The following is an 18,518-nucleotide window of genomic DNA, read 5'->3' on the forward strand; positions in this document are numbered from 1 at the left end:
TCAATGATATACAGGAATTTTTCTAGCAGGGATAGGGAGGTGATGATTATTCCCTTATATAAGGCAATGGTCAGGCCGCACCTTGAGTACTGTATACAGGTCTGGAGGCCTCATTTCAAGAAGGATGTAGAGCTGCTGGAATGAGTACAGAGAAGGGCAATAGAAAAAATCGGAAACACCAGAATACTGAAGTGCCACCAACTGTCGGCTGGCGAACTAAATTTACTGATTGTACCAACGCGGGAAGTTTTCCCACCTTACTCCAGTCATGTGGGCTGGCATACAAGCATACAGTGACAAAGACAAAGCCCCAACCTATTCATTCTATCTGTTTTTCCTTCAATAGTAGCCGCGCACATAAGCTCAGTCCATATCGCTATGTCTCTAAAACTATAAGCACCGTATGTACAACAAAAGCATAATTGAAATGTATTTGCGGGCTGCGTAAAATTGCTTCGAGGGCCGGATGCGGCCCACGGGCCACCAGTTTGAGACCTTTTTGAACTATAATATTTGGGTTATTACGTATTTTTTGTAAGTTACTTAACTGTTGTTTATTTATGTTGGGTTGTAATTTAAATCTAGAATTAAGAATTGAATTGCTTTGGTGTATTTATCTCCATTTATTCGGGTGGTTATTTAATTAAGTTTGTAATTCTATTATACATTCTTTATATGGATATTGGTCACCTTTGATGGCAAAATTAAAACAGTAATCGAGGCTAGCGAGTTCAGTAAGGGAAAAGGGGTATGATGAAATGTTTACTGTGGAAGATTTTTTGGGGTGTATGAGGTTTCTGTGTGAAGATTCTCCATTTCCTGTTATGTCTAAGTTCGATATCTTTTATAGTAGCTGTTATACGTATTTCATTATATGTAATCCGTAGGTCATCCGTATATTTGCCATGGGTAATCCGTATATTTGCTGGTATGTCTGATTGAGAAATCGAAAATATCTAGCATCTAATAAAATAGTTCTAATAAGTTCTAATAAAATCTAATAAGTTCTAGAATACTATTAATTGAAAGGGAAGTGCGATTGGGTAAGCTATTATAGTCTGTTAAGAAATTACGTAGAGTTTGTAATGTTGAAGATAATTGTACATTAGTGTACAACGAGACTACATCGAACGATGCTATTATGTCGTTGTTAGTTATTGTAATATGTTTTATTTTATCAAATGTTTGGGAGGTATTGTTTACTTTGAATTTCGAGAATCTGGTGAGGGGGGTGATGATTTTAACTAGGAAATAAGATAAATTAGTGAAGGCTGATTTACTGAAAGATATTATAGGTCATAGTGGGTGGTTGGGTTTATGAAGTTTGGTAATTCCAAACATATGCGGTAAAATGTTGTTCTGGATGCCAATTTGTTGTAAGATGTGTAAGTTGATTTCATTGTTTGACCTTAATTTTCTTAGAATGATGTCTAATTTGTTTTTATGTTTAGAAATATTATATGTATTGTCTAGTTTATATGTTTCTGAGTCGGAGAGTATCAATTCCATTTTATCTATGTATTTATTTTTATTAATTATTACTATGGTGTCGCCTTTGTCGACTTTTTTGAACTATAATATTTGGTTTATTACGTATTTTTTGTAAGTTACTTAACTGTTATTTATGTTGGGTTGGAATTTAAGTCTAGAATTAAGAATTGAATTGCTTTGGTGTATTTATCTCCATTTATCCAGGTGGTTATTTAATTAAGTTTGTAATTCTATTATACATTCTTTATATGGATATTGGTCACCTTTGATGGCAAAATTAAAACAGTAATCGAGGCTAGCGAGTTCGGTAAGGGAAAAAGGGTATGATGAAATGTTTACTGTGGAAGATTTTTGGGGTGTGTGAGGTTTCTGTGTGAAGAATCTCCATTTCCTGTTATGTCTCAGTTCGATATCTTTTATAGTAGCTGTTATACGTATTTCATTATATGTCGTAAAATCTACCCAAGATTGTGGTGTCATATTTCTTTTTAGGCAAAATCTTAATCGGTGTATTTCAGATAGTAAGTGGTATTTTTTATTATATCTCTTCTGTAATTCTTTTTGTACAATTTTAATGCAGGTTTGGTGGATGATATATGGGTATTTTTTACATGTATTACTAGGAAATATACGAACAAATTTTAATAATTAATAAAAATAAATACATAGAAAAATGGAATTGATACTCTCCGACTCAGAAACATATAAACTAGACAATACATATAATATTTCTAAACATAAAAACAAATTAGACATCATTCTAAGAAAATTAAGGTCAAACAATGAAATCAACTTACACATCTTACCGCATATGTTTGGAATTACCAAACTTCATAAACCCAACCACCCACTACGACCTATAATATCTTTCAGTAAATCAGCCTTCACTAATTTATCTTTTTTCCTAGTTAAAATCATCTCCCCCTCACCAGATTCTCGAAATTCAAAGTAAACAATACCTCCCAAATATTTGATAAAATAAAACATATTACACTAACCAACAACGACATAATAGCATCGTTCGATGTAGTCTCATTGTACACTAATGTACAGTTATCTTCAACATTACAAACTCTACATAATTTCTTAACAGACAATAATACCTTACCCAATTGCACTTCCCTTTCAATTAATAGTATTCTAGAACTTACAACCTTTTTATTAGATGCTAGATATTTTCGATTTCTCAATCAGACATACCAGCAAATATACGGATTACCTATGGGATTGGGGATCTCAGCCCCTCTTTCTGAAATTTACCTAGCTTCAATAGAAAACTATGTACTACAACCATACCCCCTCCCCAGATATAAAATTATTTATAAGATATGCAGATGACATTCTTTTAATAGGACCAAAATCCACAATAGACGATCTTTTCATTAAATTTAATTCAGTACACAATACATTAAGATACACCTTAGAACTTGAAGAAAACGGACAAATTAATTTTCTGAACCTCAACATATATAGGAATGATACCAAACTAGGAACAAAAATTTTTAGAAAAAATACCCATACTGGCAAGTACCTACATTTTGATTCGCACCACCCCCTTAACATAAAAAAGGCCGTTCTTTATAATCAGATTTACAATGCTATAAATTACAGTTCTACACAAAATGATCTCAATCCTGAACTTCAATATCTTACAACAAAATTCATATCTACAAGGTACCCTACTCAATTAATTCAACAAACTATTTTCACCATCCAAAATAATATTAACAATCCACCCAAACACACCTCTAATAATAATCTACGTCCTCTGTCGTGGGCTTAAGGGGCGACTGCTTATGGGCCAGGATTAACATGATATAATTTGTAAAAATATGCAGTAATACATGCAAAAAAAATTAATTTAATTTAATTAATAAATATTTTTAAAAAAATAAATAAAAATAATATTAAAATAATGCAGTAACGCACATACAAAAAGCCTAATACAAATATGCATTGAATATATATACAGGCATACCTCGGTTAACGTTACCTCTGATAACGAAGCTTCGATATAACGAAGTCCGCAATTTCAAGCCCCATTTAACATAAAAAAATATATATTCCAGTTTAATCACCTGAAATCTAAACAAACTGAAGAAATTACGGAAACCTTTGGGGCTTCTCGTGGTTGGTTCGAGAAATTTAAAAAACGGGCCAGGATTCATAGTGTAAAATTAACAGGAGAAGCTGCAAATAAGTTTCCAGAAAAACTAAAGGAAATAATTGAACGTGAAATTTTTCAAATTTGGTGTTCAATGTTGACGAAAGCGGTTTGTTCTGGAAACGGTTACCAACAAAAAGCTTCATTTCTATTGAAGAAAAATCAGCTGCTGGGTTCAAAGCAGCCAAAGACCGTTTAACGTTACTCTTTGGATCAAATGCCTCTGGCGATTATAAATTAAAATTGTTATTAGTTTACCATTCAGAAAATCCGAGGGCATTAAAAGGGAACATAAAAATGAATTTACCTGTAATATGGAAAGCAAATAGAAAAGCGTGGGTTACCAAAGAGTTATTTACTGATTGGTTTGTTAACCACTTTTGTACTGAAGTAAAACGGTATTGTCAAAAAAACAACTTTGAAGATTTGTTATTTGTTTGTTATTTGGTTTTTAGGAGCATTAGCAACTAAGGCCATATTGCTCCGGGAATATGCGGTGGTCATTCCATGACCTTTCCGCATCCTCCGTATTTGGTGGTGACGGGCTCGAACCCCAGTCTAATCAAGAAGCATGTGCTATGCACCGCTGCTCCTTCCCACCTGGCTATGGAGGCGCCAACTTTGAAGAAAAAGCTCTTTTGTTGTTAGACAATGCTCCGGGACATCCTACTGATCTTAACACGTTGGACACATGCATTTCTGTCAAAGTTGTGTTTCTTCCAGCAAACACAACTTCCCTGATTCAACCATTGGATCAGGGAGTAATAGCATCATTTAAAGCTTATTATCTGCGTCGAACATTAAGCAGTTTAACTGAACTAGAGGATAAAGAGGAAATGACAGTTAAAACTTTTTTGGAAAAACTACACCATTAAAAACGCAATTGAAAACATTGATAGTTCTTGGAAAGAAGTCACTAAGAAATGCTTAAATGGAGTTTGGCGCAAAATATGGCCAGAAGTTGTACTAGAAGAAGAAAATAACATCCAAGAAATTAGAAATGAAGTTATCCAGATGGCTCAATCAATAGGTTTCGAAAATGTCGATGAAGAGGATGTTAGAAATTTATTGAATGCAGAAGATGATGGTTTTTCAGTGGAAGATTTAGAAAACCTTGTTAGCAATGAAGACGAAGTTAAAGAAGTTCCAGCCGAAAAAGTGTTAAAAAACCAAAGATTTAAAAAGGTGCTTAAATGACATTGAAAACGTTTTAAATTTTTTTAGTGAAAATGATCCTGATTTAGGAAGAAGTATTATTGTTAAGCGATCAGTGTTAAATGCAATAACTCCGTATAGGCAATTGTTAAATGAAAGAGAAAAAGAACATAAACAATCAACTTTAGACTCGTATTTTAAAATGTGATTTCACTTTGTATGTAAGTTGACTGTTTATTTAATAAAACTTTTCTTTGTCCGAAAAAAAAAAAAAAGCTTTTCATTTTCTTTACGTAAGTAGGAACGTATCCCTATTCTGGCCATAGTATTTTTACCTCTGAAAACGAAGTTTCGCTTAACGAAGTAATTTCGTGGAACGCATCCTATTCGTTATTCGAGGTATGCCTGTACTTTATTATATACATGTACCTATCTATATTAACTAATTTTATACACATCTTATGTCTAACTACATTAAACTGAATTAAACTGATTAAGCTATACTAAACCAAAACTATTACCTTCATAAAGCTGCCCCCCAAAGAGGGTATTCTCTTTACATGCTACATGATTTAGACTAGCCCATGAAGGCTGAATTAATATATTCACAAAATTCTACATAATGGCACTGTCTTTATATTTGTGGTTTGGTTATTAATCTGTACGGACCCCGTTTTTGTTATTCCATTATGTATTACATTATTTAAGTAATATTTAATGAATCTGTTGAAAATTCTCTTCTTAATGAGATTATCTTTTAATATCTTCAGTACCTCAGATCTGTTTTTATTATTATTGCATATTCTTATTGCTTGTTAAGTGATTATATTTCTCTGTATCTTAATATTTCAACTGGAATATTGGAGCTCCAATTGTCTGGATATATTACTTCAAAGCTATAGTCTTCTCTTTTGTCATAAACTCTGGTTTCTACATGGTTATTGTCATTAATTGTTATTCTTATGTAAATACAGAAAACGCTCATATATAAACCCCTCAAATAACATATATATATATATATATGTATTAGTAATACCCTTCTTGCATGTCCAAGAAATCCTCTCTCAGTTAATTCATCATCTGCTTCTTGTCTTTTTCTATTTTGCCAAGAACCTGGACTGGGGCGGGAACCTTGAATACGATTATGATTTGGAAGGTCATGAGCAAATGATTTATATAGATCTCTTTCTTGTTCTTGAGGTAGGAAAGGCACTGCACCTGAAATAAGAATATCATATGTGATTATGTTTTATGGATATATGATTTTATGACATATATCAGGAGCATCCAAAGTTTTTAGCCAGGGACCAAAACAGATAAAATGCTGAAGTTTGCAGGCTACAAAGAACAGCTCCTTAATAATTATCCAACTAATTTTTAACACATTCATTTTTAAAATAAAATAAAATAAATTTTTTTTTTTATCAATGTTTATATTTACAACTTAAAATATTTTACATTTAATAATTAAATATGAAGATCCAACATAATCTAATGTAATAACTTTCTGGTTATATGGTTATAATAATATTTTTAAATACTGAGAAAGACATAAAAACATCATAAGAAAGCAATACAGAAAACTGAAATATACTGACGCTGGAAAATTTCTAAAGTTGGTATGAAACCATATTTTACAAAAAGTGGTTTGGTTTGGTTTTTTTTTTTTTTTTTTTAAGGAGCATTAGCAACTAAGGCCATATTGCTCCGGGATATGCGGTGGTCATTCCCTGACCTTTCCATATCCTCTGTATTTGGTGGTGACGGGCTCGAAAACTGGTCTAATCAAGAAGCATGTGCTACGCACTGCTGCTGCTGCTGCTGCTCCTTCCCACCTGGCTACAGAGGCGCCTACAAAAAGTGGGTTTTAAACTCAGGGAACACATAACACTTATATGGCCATGGTCACACAATGTGTTTTTTTTTTTTCAAAGCTATGTGGGGTTTTTTGAAAACACTGTTGTTTTTTGAGATTTCAGTGTTTCTTATTTTATAATAAAGTTTGCTGGTATGAAGAATAAAAATATATTAGTATAAAGTACTGTTGTGAATTGAATAAAGTAATTTTATGTCTATGATGCTTTCTTGCATCATATGCACTTACTAATGCTAATGTCTCTCTAGCATTTTTTAAGGAAGCTCCATAAGTTGGGAGCTTGTTTATAACACTTTTATCCCAAACAATCAAAAATCTTGGGAACTCAAGAGCAGCTGCTTTGGTTCCAATGAAATTTTTCATCAAATCTGTCCAAAGACAAGCATAAGACAACACTATTGCCAGTTGATCAACATTAACAGAATCCATAATGGCAATCATTGTTCAGATGGAAGGTTTTGAGATAGGCATGCCTACATGGCCATGGGTCACACAACATTCCCAGAGATCTGACCGAAGTGTTAAGCCAGTGAATTGATTGAGTAAGCTAAATTCTGATGGCATCCTCTTTCTTGGACAACACAGGGAACATATGAGGGAACATAAGTTAAAATTGAAAAAAGGATGATTGCAGGATAAATATGTGAAAATTTCCTTTCAGCCAGAATAATTTACTGTTGGCACAAACTTTCAGCTGGCATTGTGGAAGTGAATAGTTTCAATAAATTTAAGGATTTGACAAATTATTAGAGGATGGACAAATGATGTGGTTAGGTTTATATATTTATTTCTTTTTTTTTTGATGATGCTGTATAAGCTTGCTCCCTTGCATCATTTATCAGTATTAATACTAATAAGCATAAGAGTTGGCAGTTGATGAGTTTTTCTATCAAATGATAAGTAATATCTTATAGATAATAAGATAACAAAAAGATAAGAGGTAAATGCAATGGGAGGATAACTGGAAGGGAGTAATTTGATACCCTTTTTTAGGAACTAGCTGGATCAGCAGATTTCCATACAAAAAAGGAAACACGGAACAGGAGCAACTCCAGAATACAGGTTTAGAGAACAAGTGAAAAAATGCCATCAAGATCTAGAGCTCTCTTGACATCAAGATTGTTCAGAATTCTAACATCTTGCTGTTGGAAGACCACACAGGGGGCACTGAGTGGAGTGCGTTTGGAATGGCGGGAGGTGGTTAACTGAGAGAATTGATAGGATAAAAGAAAAGTAGGATACTAATAAATCAGCTGAAGATGCAATAGAATAATCAGAATGTAATAGAAGTTGAATTACAGAAGTATAACCAAATATATTGGTTATCCATCTATACTGCCATCTTCAACCACAATATCAATCAATATCTTTGGCAAGAGACTAGAATGTTCTACTTATTCTCACTTCTTGTCCACTTGGACAAGAAGCAAGTCTGTAATTATTTTACAGTTGTTGTAAGTTTTAGTGTAGGCAGAAAAAGAAGCTGGAGATTTGGATACAAGACAATTGTGACATACTAATTCTTATCTTGAACAGCCCTAGCACCTTTATTGGAAAACCAAGGTTTAGATAAAGGTATTTAGTGCAGAATACAGAATAAACACTTTCATTCCTAAAAGAATAATTTCACTGATGTGATATGAACAAATATTGGGATCAGCAGATTTAACATGATAATTCAACCAAGTTAAAGAGGAATAGAAATCATGCGTATCATTCTATTTTGCATTCTTGTAATGCCAATGACACAAGACTTGGAATGGGTGTGAGAGAGAGAGAGAGAGAGAGAGAGAGAGAGAGAGAGAGAGAGAGAGAGAGAGAAGGCTGTACTGGAGAAGAGGCCTTCACCAGGTTGTAGCCTGAAGTGCCCACAACATCAATGATACTGACCATTTCGCACTTTGAAGGGTTATTGGTGAGAAAAAGATCAAGAGTGTTGGGTGTGTGGTTAGGATCGTCTTGTAGGTGAATGAACAAATTGTGCAAGGTCATTAGTAACTGCAAAATCCTACACATACCAACTGGCTGGGTTCATGAAACAAAAAAAACTGAAACCAGCTAGAGTTGTGAGCATTAAAATAACCAAGAAATATTGCCTCACTGTTCAGAGAGTTAAACATTGGAGGAAGCTGAATTTAAAAGAAAGCAAGTCAAAAAATTCTGAATGATTTGTAGAGTTGTTAGAACGATAGAGGAAAGAGATGAATTTAATAGAATGAAGAAGTAAAGAGATTTTAGTTAAGAAGAGATAAAAAAAGAGGATATTCCACAATAAAGTTCTTACAGGGAATATCAGAGTATGTGTATGCACCAGTAACACCTTTAAGAAGAAATGATTCATGAAGAAAATAATTGGGACAACTGCGACAAATGATGGTTGAGCTCTTGATGAATGATGAACTCAGCTCTTGCACAAACAGACACATTACCATGCAACCAAAGAATGAGTGCTTGTTTCTGTTTGTGGTGTTTTATATTATTATGTGCTACACTACTTAATAATATAAAACACTACAAACAGAAACAAGGAGCTCACAAATACTGTCTTCAAAGAGACCAACCGAGCTTTGAAAAGGGGTATTATATTTCAATCATTCATCATTATCACTGCTAAATATCAATGGATACCCCAATATGCCTTGAACACAAAGAGAAATAACAAACCAACTAAAAAAAAACTGTATTACTTATTTAAATTATGTTTTAATTTATTTTGTAATTTGGTTTATATTAGCATTAGTACTCATATTAGTAGAGACATATGATGCAAGAAAGCAAGTTTATACAGCATCAGCCAAAAAAAAAAAAAAAAAACCTTTCACATTTCGCCCATTCCATCCATTCATTCCAAATATTTATCTAGTTCTGCCTTGAATTTATTTAAGCTATCACCTTCCACAATGGCAGATAGAAGTTTGTTCCAGCAATCAACTACCTGCTGGCTAAAGGCAAATTTCTGCAGATCTATTTGACAACTGTCTTTCCTCAATTTCAGTTTATGCCCTCTCAGGTTTGTAATCTGAGAAAGAGGAAGAATCCCATTAGCATTGAGCCTGCTCAATCTATTCAAGGCCTTATATACCTCAATCAGATCACATCACAAGTGCCTTGTCTCCAGACACTGCAATTTACAGAACTTAAGTCTTTCTTCGTAAGAGCACCTCTTTGCTGCACTCGTTCTAGCAGTTCTACATCCTTCCTAAAATGAGGCCTCTAGACTTGTATGCACTGCTGAAGGTGTGGCCTGACCATTGCCTTATACAAGAGGATAACCACTTCTTTATTTTCTCACAAAACTCCTGTATATCATTGACAAGATCCCATGACCTACTCTGGCAGCCTGTCTGCACTGCTCAGAAAACTTCATATCTGACTGCACAATTACTTCCACAATTAACCACAGGTCTCTTTCATTCTCCACTACCCTGACTGTAACACCACCCAGTTGGTACATTTCTCTGGGGTTACTGCTACCCATATGCAGTACTTTGCATTTGTCAATGTTAAACTTCAGTTGCCACTTCTCAGGCCATCTGTCTAAATTTTCCAGATCCGGTTGCAGCAGCATACTGTCATTATTGTTATTAACAACCCTCCCAAACTTTGTATCATCTATAAACTTTAACATTAAGCTTGATATACCTTCATCAATATCATTGATAAATATACAGAATGACAAAAGGCCCAACATCGAACCCTGGTGGGTACCATTAATAACATTAGTCCACGAAGAGCAGCAACCATTGATTACCACTCTCTGTCTTCTCCCACTCAACCATCCTTTTATCCATTGTTGCAACTTGCCCTTAATGCCATACTGCTCCAATTTGTACAGTAGTCTTCCATGTGCAACAGTATCAAAAGCTTTCCTAAAATTCAAATATATGATATCAAAATTATTTTTTGCATCCAGTTCTTTTGTGACCACATCATAGTATCCACTTAAATTGGTCAAACAAGACTTTCTCTTAACAAACCCATATTGTGTCTGAATTATTACTGCTGTCTTGACTAGATGATCCTACAATGCTTCTTTAACCAGTGACTCCATTATTTCTCCTGGAAAGAAGTCAAGCTAACAGGTCTGTAATTACTTGTGTCATCCTCTGATCTTCCTTTGTGATTTTGAGATACATTTGCAAATCTCCAATCCATGGGGACTTCCCCTGAATCCAAGGATTCTCTCATAATTATGACTAAGGGTTTTTTTACTTCCTTTGCTACCTCCTTTAATATAACTGGATACATCCCATCCACCCCAGGTGCTTTTCTTACGTTTAACTTCAACAATTTCTCCTCCACTTTGCTCTCAGTTATTACAAAATCATTTAACTCTCTGTTTGAGTTTGATAAACATCTAGCCCTCTCCTCCTTTAATAACTCCTCGTGTGAATGTAGATGCAAAATACTCAGTTAGATTGGCAGCTATCTGAGAATGATCATTTACAGTTCAACGATTGATATCAAGTGGACCAATCTGATTCATCCCCTTCCTTTTAGAGTTTATATAAGTAAAGCAATCTTTGCTGTGTTTCTTTGCATCCATTGCCAAATATTTCTCATAATCTGCATTCGCTTGCCTAATCTTTTTTGTGACTTGATTACAGACTTGCTTATATATACCACAGGCTTCTGTGTCACCTGATGATTTATATACATCCCATGCATTTTCTTCTCTGTCATTAGTTCATCTGACATCCATTTGGGCCTAAACCTAGAACATATTTCTTAGTTAGAACAAAAAGCCTAGCAGCTTCCAAGATTACTTACTTGATTGCTTCCCATTTAGAATTTGCTGTTAGTAACATCATCAGTTGTCCCACTGTATAGAACTTCAAAAATCTCTAAGACCACTGTAGTCACCTTTACAAAAGTAGAAACCCTTCCCTGTACCCTTGATGGTAGTTACATCTTTAAGTAAATCTCACATCAGTTCACTGTGATCACTGTCACCGAGTGGTTCTTTTATCTGCAAATTCTTAATGCATGAATAATCACTGCTGATAATTGAATCAAGAATATTACTCCCTCTGGTTGCCCCTCGAACATGTTGCTGTAGAAAACAATCCACCAGTAAATCCACAAAAGCCTTGCTAGCGTGCAAGTGACCAAACCACAAGTTCCAGTCAATATCTGGAAAGTTAAAATTACCCACTATCAGACATTCTGATTTACTGGCTCATTCTATTTCTCTGCACAACTGTTTGTTGTACTCAGAGTCATTAAGCCTATAACATACTCCTACTCTCATTTTCCCTTTCCCTATGCTTATGTCACACCAAACTGACTCAACATTGCAATGTCCATCAACGTCAGCTGGATGCACTTCCTTAGATTTTGTGTTTCTTAACTAACAGCATAACCCCCTCCTCTTCCCTTCCTATCCTGTCTATCCTTTCTGTACACATTGTACTCCCCAAATTCCAATTCTGCATTCTGTTTAACACCACATCTCTGATATGCAAATAATATCTGGCCTTTGATGTCTTGACCAGCACTTCAAATTCATCAAATTTATTTACTACACTTCTAGCATTGGTGTACATGCAAGTATACCTGCACCTTTTGTTACTCTTAGTTACCCTAACGCAGCCCACGTATTTACTTGTTTCATGACTGCCAGCAGTTCCTGAAATCCCCACAACTTTCTTTACGGGCTGCTGTTCATAACAATAGAAGCAGTGCAAGAATCATTTCCACCTCTGCCTACGGCTACTGTTAATCTATTAGTCTGTGAATCCTACCAAGCTAGCAGTTTTCCGACTCACCTAACATTGCCTCTATAGCCTCAGCAAATATCCTTGCACCCTTTCTATTTAAGTGTATTCCATCCCTTTAGAAGCAATCTCTCCTGTTAACAAGTACAAGTACAGACCATGCTGAAAAAAATTCTACCTCATGAGCCTTGTACAATCTCTCCATGGCCGAATTTATTAACAAAACAATCATCATTTTTTTTTTTTTTTTTTTGGTAGTTGTTGGCGCATCGGCTTCTGCAGTCATAATGCACCTCCCAAAGCTTTTGCATTTACTCTGATCCAAGCCCTAGGCAGGATTCGAACCTGCAACCTTTGGGTTGCCAGGCAGGCACTTTACCCACCCAGCTAACCGGGAGGGTAAAGTGCCTGCCTTTTATGGCTGATGCTATATAAGCTTTCTTTCTTGGATCATATGCCTCAACTAATGCTAATACTAATTTCTTATCCAACAGATACATTGAAAACAGAACTTAGGTTTGTGTGAGAAACTAAAAACTTGCCACAAAATGTTACATTATAGATGAATTTTGAGAAGAGTGTGGCCATTTAGTTTTAAGGTTACCTTCATACCATTGTGACCTTAATCCTATCATACTCTGTTGGGCTCAGGAAAAATAATATTATGAAAAACATTTTAATAAAAATGGAGTTTACAATAAGTAAACCTAAGTACTGTATAGCAAGAAGCATTAAATCAGGTGACATTTGAGAGATGGACTGAATGTGTACAGCATGTGAGAGATTTAGAAAATCATTACCGGTTCAATGACATGGTTGAAAAGAAAAATAATGGACCCACTTATATTTTCTATAAATAGTAGTGAAGATGAAACTGACAATGAATCATCTGGCAGCTAAAATTTTAGCATTAGTAGAGGCATATGATGCAAGAAAGCAAGCTTATTCAGCATCAGCCAAAAAAAAAAAAAAAAACACAACCACTACTCCCATTTCACCCCTCCGTTCGTTCGAAATACCTGTCCAGCTGAGCCTTAAATTTGTTTAGGCTATCAATTTCAACAACAAGTGATGGAAGTCTATTCCACAAACCAACTGCCCGCTGGCTAAAGGCAAATTTCCGCACATCTATCCGACATCTGTCCTTCCTCAATTTGAATTTATGCCTTGCAGGTGATTATTCTGAGCAAGAGGAAGAATCTCATCGGCATTGAGCATGCTCAAGCCATTCAAAGCCTTATACACCTCTATCAGATCACCTCGCCGATGCCTAGTCTCCAGACTCTGTAATTTGCAAAACTTAAACCTTTCTTCGTAAGAGCAACCCTTTGTTCCATTCACTAATCTGTTGCCCTTCTCTGTACTCATTCCAGCAGCTCTACATCCTTCTTGAAATGAGGCCTCCAGACCTGTATACAGCACTCAAGGTGTGGCCCGACCAATGCCTTATACAAGGGAATAATCACATCCCTATCCCTGCTAGAAAAATTCCTGTATATCATTGACAAGACACCATGAGCTACTCTTGCAGCTCGTCTGCACTGCTCAAAGAACTTCATATCCGCCTGCACTGCTCAAAGAACTTCATATCCGCCTGCACAATTACCCCCAGGTCCTTTTCATTCTCGACCACTGTCAGCGTAGTACCACAGAGTTGATACGTTGATCTGAGGTTACTGTTTCCCATATGTAGTACTTTACATTTGTCAATGTTAAACTTCATTTGCCACCTCTCAGCCCATCTGCTCAACCTTTCCAGATCCTGTTGCAGCAACATAGCATCAGTAGTGTCCTTAACAACCCTGCCAACCTTTGTATCGCCTGCAAACTTGGACATTAAGCTTGATATACCATCATCAATATCATTTATAAATACAGAAAACAACAATGGACCCAACAATGAACCCTGAAGAACTCCACTAATAACATTAGTCCACGTTGAGCAGTGTCCATTCATTACCACTCTCTGTCTTCTGCCACTCAACCATCCCTTTATGCATAGCATCAATTTGCCTCCAATGCCACACTGCTCCAATTTGTGCAGCAGTCTTCCATGCGCAACAGTATCAAAAGCCTTTCTAAGATCCAAATATGTAATATCAAAGTTATTCCCTGCATCCAGTTCTTTTGTGACTACATCATAATATCTAATCAAATTGGTCAGACAAGACCTGCCCTTAACAAAACCATGCTGTGTCTGAGCTATAACTGAATTCTTGTCTAGATTATCCTGCAGTGCTTCTTTAACCAGTGCCTCCATTAATTTTCCTGGAACCGAAGTTAAACTAACAGGTCTATAATTACTTGTGTCAGCCTTTGATCCTCCTTTGTGAATTGGGGTTACAGTTGCACATCTCCAGTCTATGGGTACCTCCCATGAGTCCAAAGAAGCTCTCATAATTATGGCTAGGGGTTTGCTTACTTCCTTTGCTGCCTCCTTTAATATAACTGTATAGATCCCATCCACCCCAGGTGCCTTTTTATGTTTATCCTCAACAATTTCTCCTCCACTTTCCTCTCAGTTATTAGAAAATCATCTAGCTCACTGCCAATGTTTACTTCACCTATGACATTCCCCTTCCTGAATATCTCCTCATGTGTGAATATAGATGCAAAATACTTGTTTAGATTGTTAGCCAACTGAGCAGGATCCTCAACTGTTGAACCATCAACATCCAGTGGACCAATCTGATTCATCCCTTTCCTTCTGGAGTTTAAATAGGTAAAGAACTCTTTTCTGTTTTTCTTTGCATCCTTTGCCAAGGATTTCTCATAATCTGCCTTTGCCTGCTTAATCTCCTTTGTGACTTGGTTACAGACCAAGTTATATCTATCATAGGCTTCCATGTCACCCATTAATTTGTATGTATCCCATGCATTTTTCTTCTCTGCCATATGTCTCATTAGTTTATCTGACAACCATTTAGGCCTGAACCTTGAACAATATTTCTTGGTTGGTATGTAAAGCCTGGTAGCTTCCAAGATTAGTTCCTTGAATGCTTCCCATTTTGAATTTGCTGTTGGTAACATCATCAGTTGTTCCACTGTATTGAATTTAAATACTGTCTCAGACCATCATAGTCGCCTTTACGAAAGCAAAAACCCTTCCCTTTACCTCTGATGGTAGTTACCTCCTTGAGTAAATCCCACTTCAGCACACTGTGATCACTGCCACCTAGTGGTTCCTTTATCTTCAGATTCTTAATGCATGAAGAATCACTACTGATAATCAGATCAAGAGTATTACTCCCTCTAGTTGCCTTTTGAATAGTAATTTTAACTGCATTCTGAAATGAATGCATTTTAAATACTCTTTTTCTATGCAAAAATAGGCATCCAATAATTCTTCAGAAAAATGGCTCTTTTCAGGGCCAACAAATTTCAGTAAAGAATAATCAAGTCATTTATAATTTTTCACACTTAATGGGGAGTACAGTATAAAAGTTTATAACATGAAAAATAAAATTAAAATATAAAATAAAAGTTTATATTATTGTTGCTCTCTTATATTATTTCTCCCTAATTGGGGGTTCCACCTCGTGATGGGTATTGCTACCAAGTACACAGGGTGGTTGTTGTTATGTCTGGTGCTACTGTTGGTTGAGGAACTCTCTGACTATCCTAGAGGTGTTCAGGATTGTTACTTTCTGGAGTTCCTTGTAGGTGTTCGCTGGGAGACCTATTGCTGCTAGGCTATTATGTAGGGTCTTTGGCACCATACCTGTGGTTGACACGATGATCGGGATGGTCGTTACTTGTTGCATATGTCACATCTCTCTGATCTCCTGTCTTAGGTTCGTGTACTTCCTAATTTTTTCCTCATGGATACCACTATGTCAATCAGATAGGTAGTCTTTTCTTTCTTGTGCACAAGGGTTATGTCCAGTCCATTGTGCGGGATTGTCCTATCGGTTATTATAGTGCGGTCTCAGTACAGCTTGTAGGGTGGGGTCTCTAGTACTGCCTGAGGTTTGTACTTGTAGTACGGTACACTTTCTTCGACCAACTGGTATTTCCTGGCTAACTTCTAATGTATTATCCTGGCTACCTAGTCGTGTCTATGAGTGTATTCAGTCTGGGTAATCACCTTGCATCCAGCAGTGATGTGTTGGATCATTTCGGAGGTCAGGTGGCATCGTCGATGTGTCATCGAACACTCCAGGCTCCTTGGTGATGTATTTTATATAGTTCCTGGTGTTGATTACCTGGGCTTGGATGGCGAGCATGAATCCTCCAGTCTCGGGGAAGAGCATCCCGCTCGTGAGCCATACATTGGAAGCAATTTTATTTATGTGATCTTGATGGAGATCATTGTAGTGTCTGCCATGGAGTGTCTTCTCTGCCCATCTTTCTATCTTCGTTTGTACCTCCTGGTTGGCGGGGGGGGGGATTCCTCACTTAGGTTCAGTGGGGTATACTGCTTGTCTATCTTCCTTATGGCCTGGTGGATTGCTGCTGCTGCTGTGTGTTTCTGTGAGTAATCCTTATCCCCCCGAAGGAGTATGTTAGCACTGGAACTGTATAGGTGTTTATGGCTTTAACTGTGTTCCCTCAGTTCAGCTTTGCTTTCAGCAGGCTTCTGAGTCTCTGATGATATTTTTTGGTCAGGCACATTTTAATTTCTTTGTGCTGTAACTGCTGAGCCTGCATTATTCCCAAGTATTTGTAGGCCTCTGCCATGGCTTCGATCTCTTTACCACTCTGCAGCCGGTAGTTTCGGCTGACTAATTTTCCCTTACGCAATCCGTAGGTCTTGCACTTGTCTAGACCAAATTCCATCCTAATATCATTGCTGAATTCTTCGGTGATCTGGAGTAGTTGCTGAAGGTGTTTCTCAGTTCCCGCGTAGAGCTTGATGTCATCCATGTACATCAGGTGGGTGAGGCTGCACAGGTTTTTCCTTCCTTCTTTGAGGTTATACGCATACTTGCTGCCATTGAGCATGGTAGATAGTGGGTTAAGTGCTAGACAGAACCACCATGGGCTCAGGGCATTTCCCTGAAAGATTGCTCTCCTGATAGGGACTGGCTGGTTGTGACATTTCCAACCTTAATGGTGGTACTCCATTTCGCCATCATTTCGCCTAGGAAGTTTGTCACTATCAGATTAACTTTGTAGATGTTCAGCACCTCTATTAGCCAGCTATGAGGCATGGGGTCAAAGGCCTTGCGGTAATCGATGTAAGCTGTTTAAATGTTGCGCTGCTTCTTGTAGGATTTCTCCATAACCGTGGCATCTATGGTTAATTGCTCCTTGCAACCTTTGCTCAGCTACTTGCATCCTTTCTGCTTTTCGGCCATTATGTTCTGGCTCTCCAAGTGGTCAAATATCTTCCTGGTTATGCAGCTGGTCAGGATCTTGTACATTGTTGGGAGGCAGGTGATTGGCCGATATTTCGCTGGCTTTCTTGTATCTTCGTCTTTAGGCTTCAGATATGTGATTCCTTGAGTGAGAAACTTTGGAACTGTCTCTGGGTGCCTTATCATTCGGGTGAACTGCTCTGCCAGGTGCTTGTGTGTGCAAGTGAGCTTCTTGTATCAGCAGTTGTAGACGTTATCTATTCTTGAAGTGTGCCAGTTGTGAGAGTTCTTGATCATCTGTTTTTCTTCTTCTTCCCGAATCTCCCATCCTCTCATTTCTTGTACGTCCTTGGTTTTCTTGGGTTCTAGTTCTATCCAGGTTGCTCAGCTGTTATGTCTTATTTCCCTGCTCCATGTTTCCCCAGAATTCCTCAATTGTCTTCTTCTCGGGTGGTCCATTCCCTTCTTTTCCATCTTCTCTGAGATTCCTGTAGAAGCCTCTTTGATCCTCATCGAAGATTCAGTTGTTTATTTTCCTCTAGAAGCTCTCTTTGTATCGGTGTAGTCTCTTGCTGAATGTAAGGAGGTTCTCCTTCAATGTGTCCAAGTACTCCCCTATTCTCTTATTCTTTGTCTCATGTTTGCTGTGGATGCTGTTTCTCTTGAGGATGCTCTTTACTTTTCCAATCAATTTCTTACTTCTATTACCCCATTGGTACTGGGTCAATTGGCCTATCTTGACTCCTAATTCTTCTATTGAAGTCTTCTTTCCCAAGCTGGTGGTTCCTTCTGTTTTCGTTTCTTCTGCTGCTGGT

General features: G+C 36.8%; 1 protein-coding gene across 1 annotated transcript in view; it reads right to left on the reverse strand.

Moving 5' to 3' along the window:
• The window catches only part of LOC150089119 (rabphilin-3A-like), a 251,552-nt gene that overhangs the window by 150,193 nt on the left and 82,841 nt on the right, over positions 1-18,518 (reverse strand). The window contains exon 7 of the mRNA XM_090388013.1: positions 5,847-6,028. Within this exon, the coding sequence (XP_090244139.1) occupies positions 5,847-6,028 (182 nt within the window). The remainder of the gene's footprint in view (positions 1-5,846; positions 6,029-18,518) is intronic.

The sequence above is a fragment of the Mastigoproctus giganteus genome, chromosome 2 (genome assembly GCF_048544385.1).
Source record: "Mastigoproctus giganteus isolate SK-2022 chromosome 2, ASM4854438v1, whole genome shotgun sequence".
NCBI classification, from domain to species: domain Eukaryota; kingdom Metazoa; phylum Arthropoda; class Arachnida; order Uropygi; family Thelyphonidae; genus Mastigoproctus; species Mastigoproctus giganteus.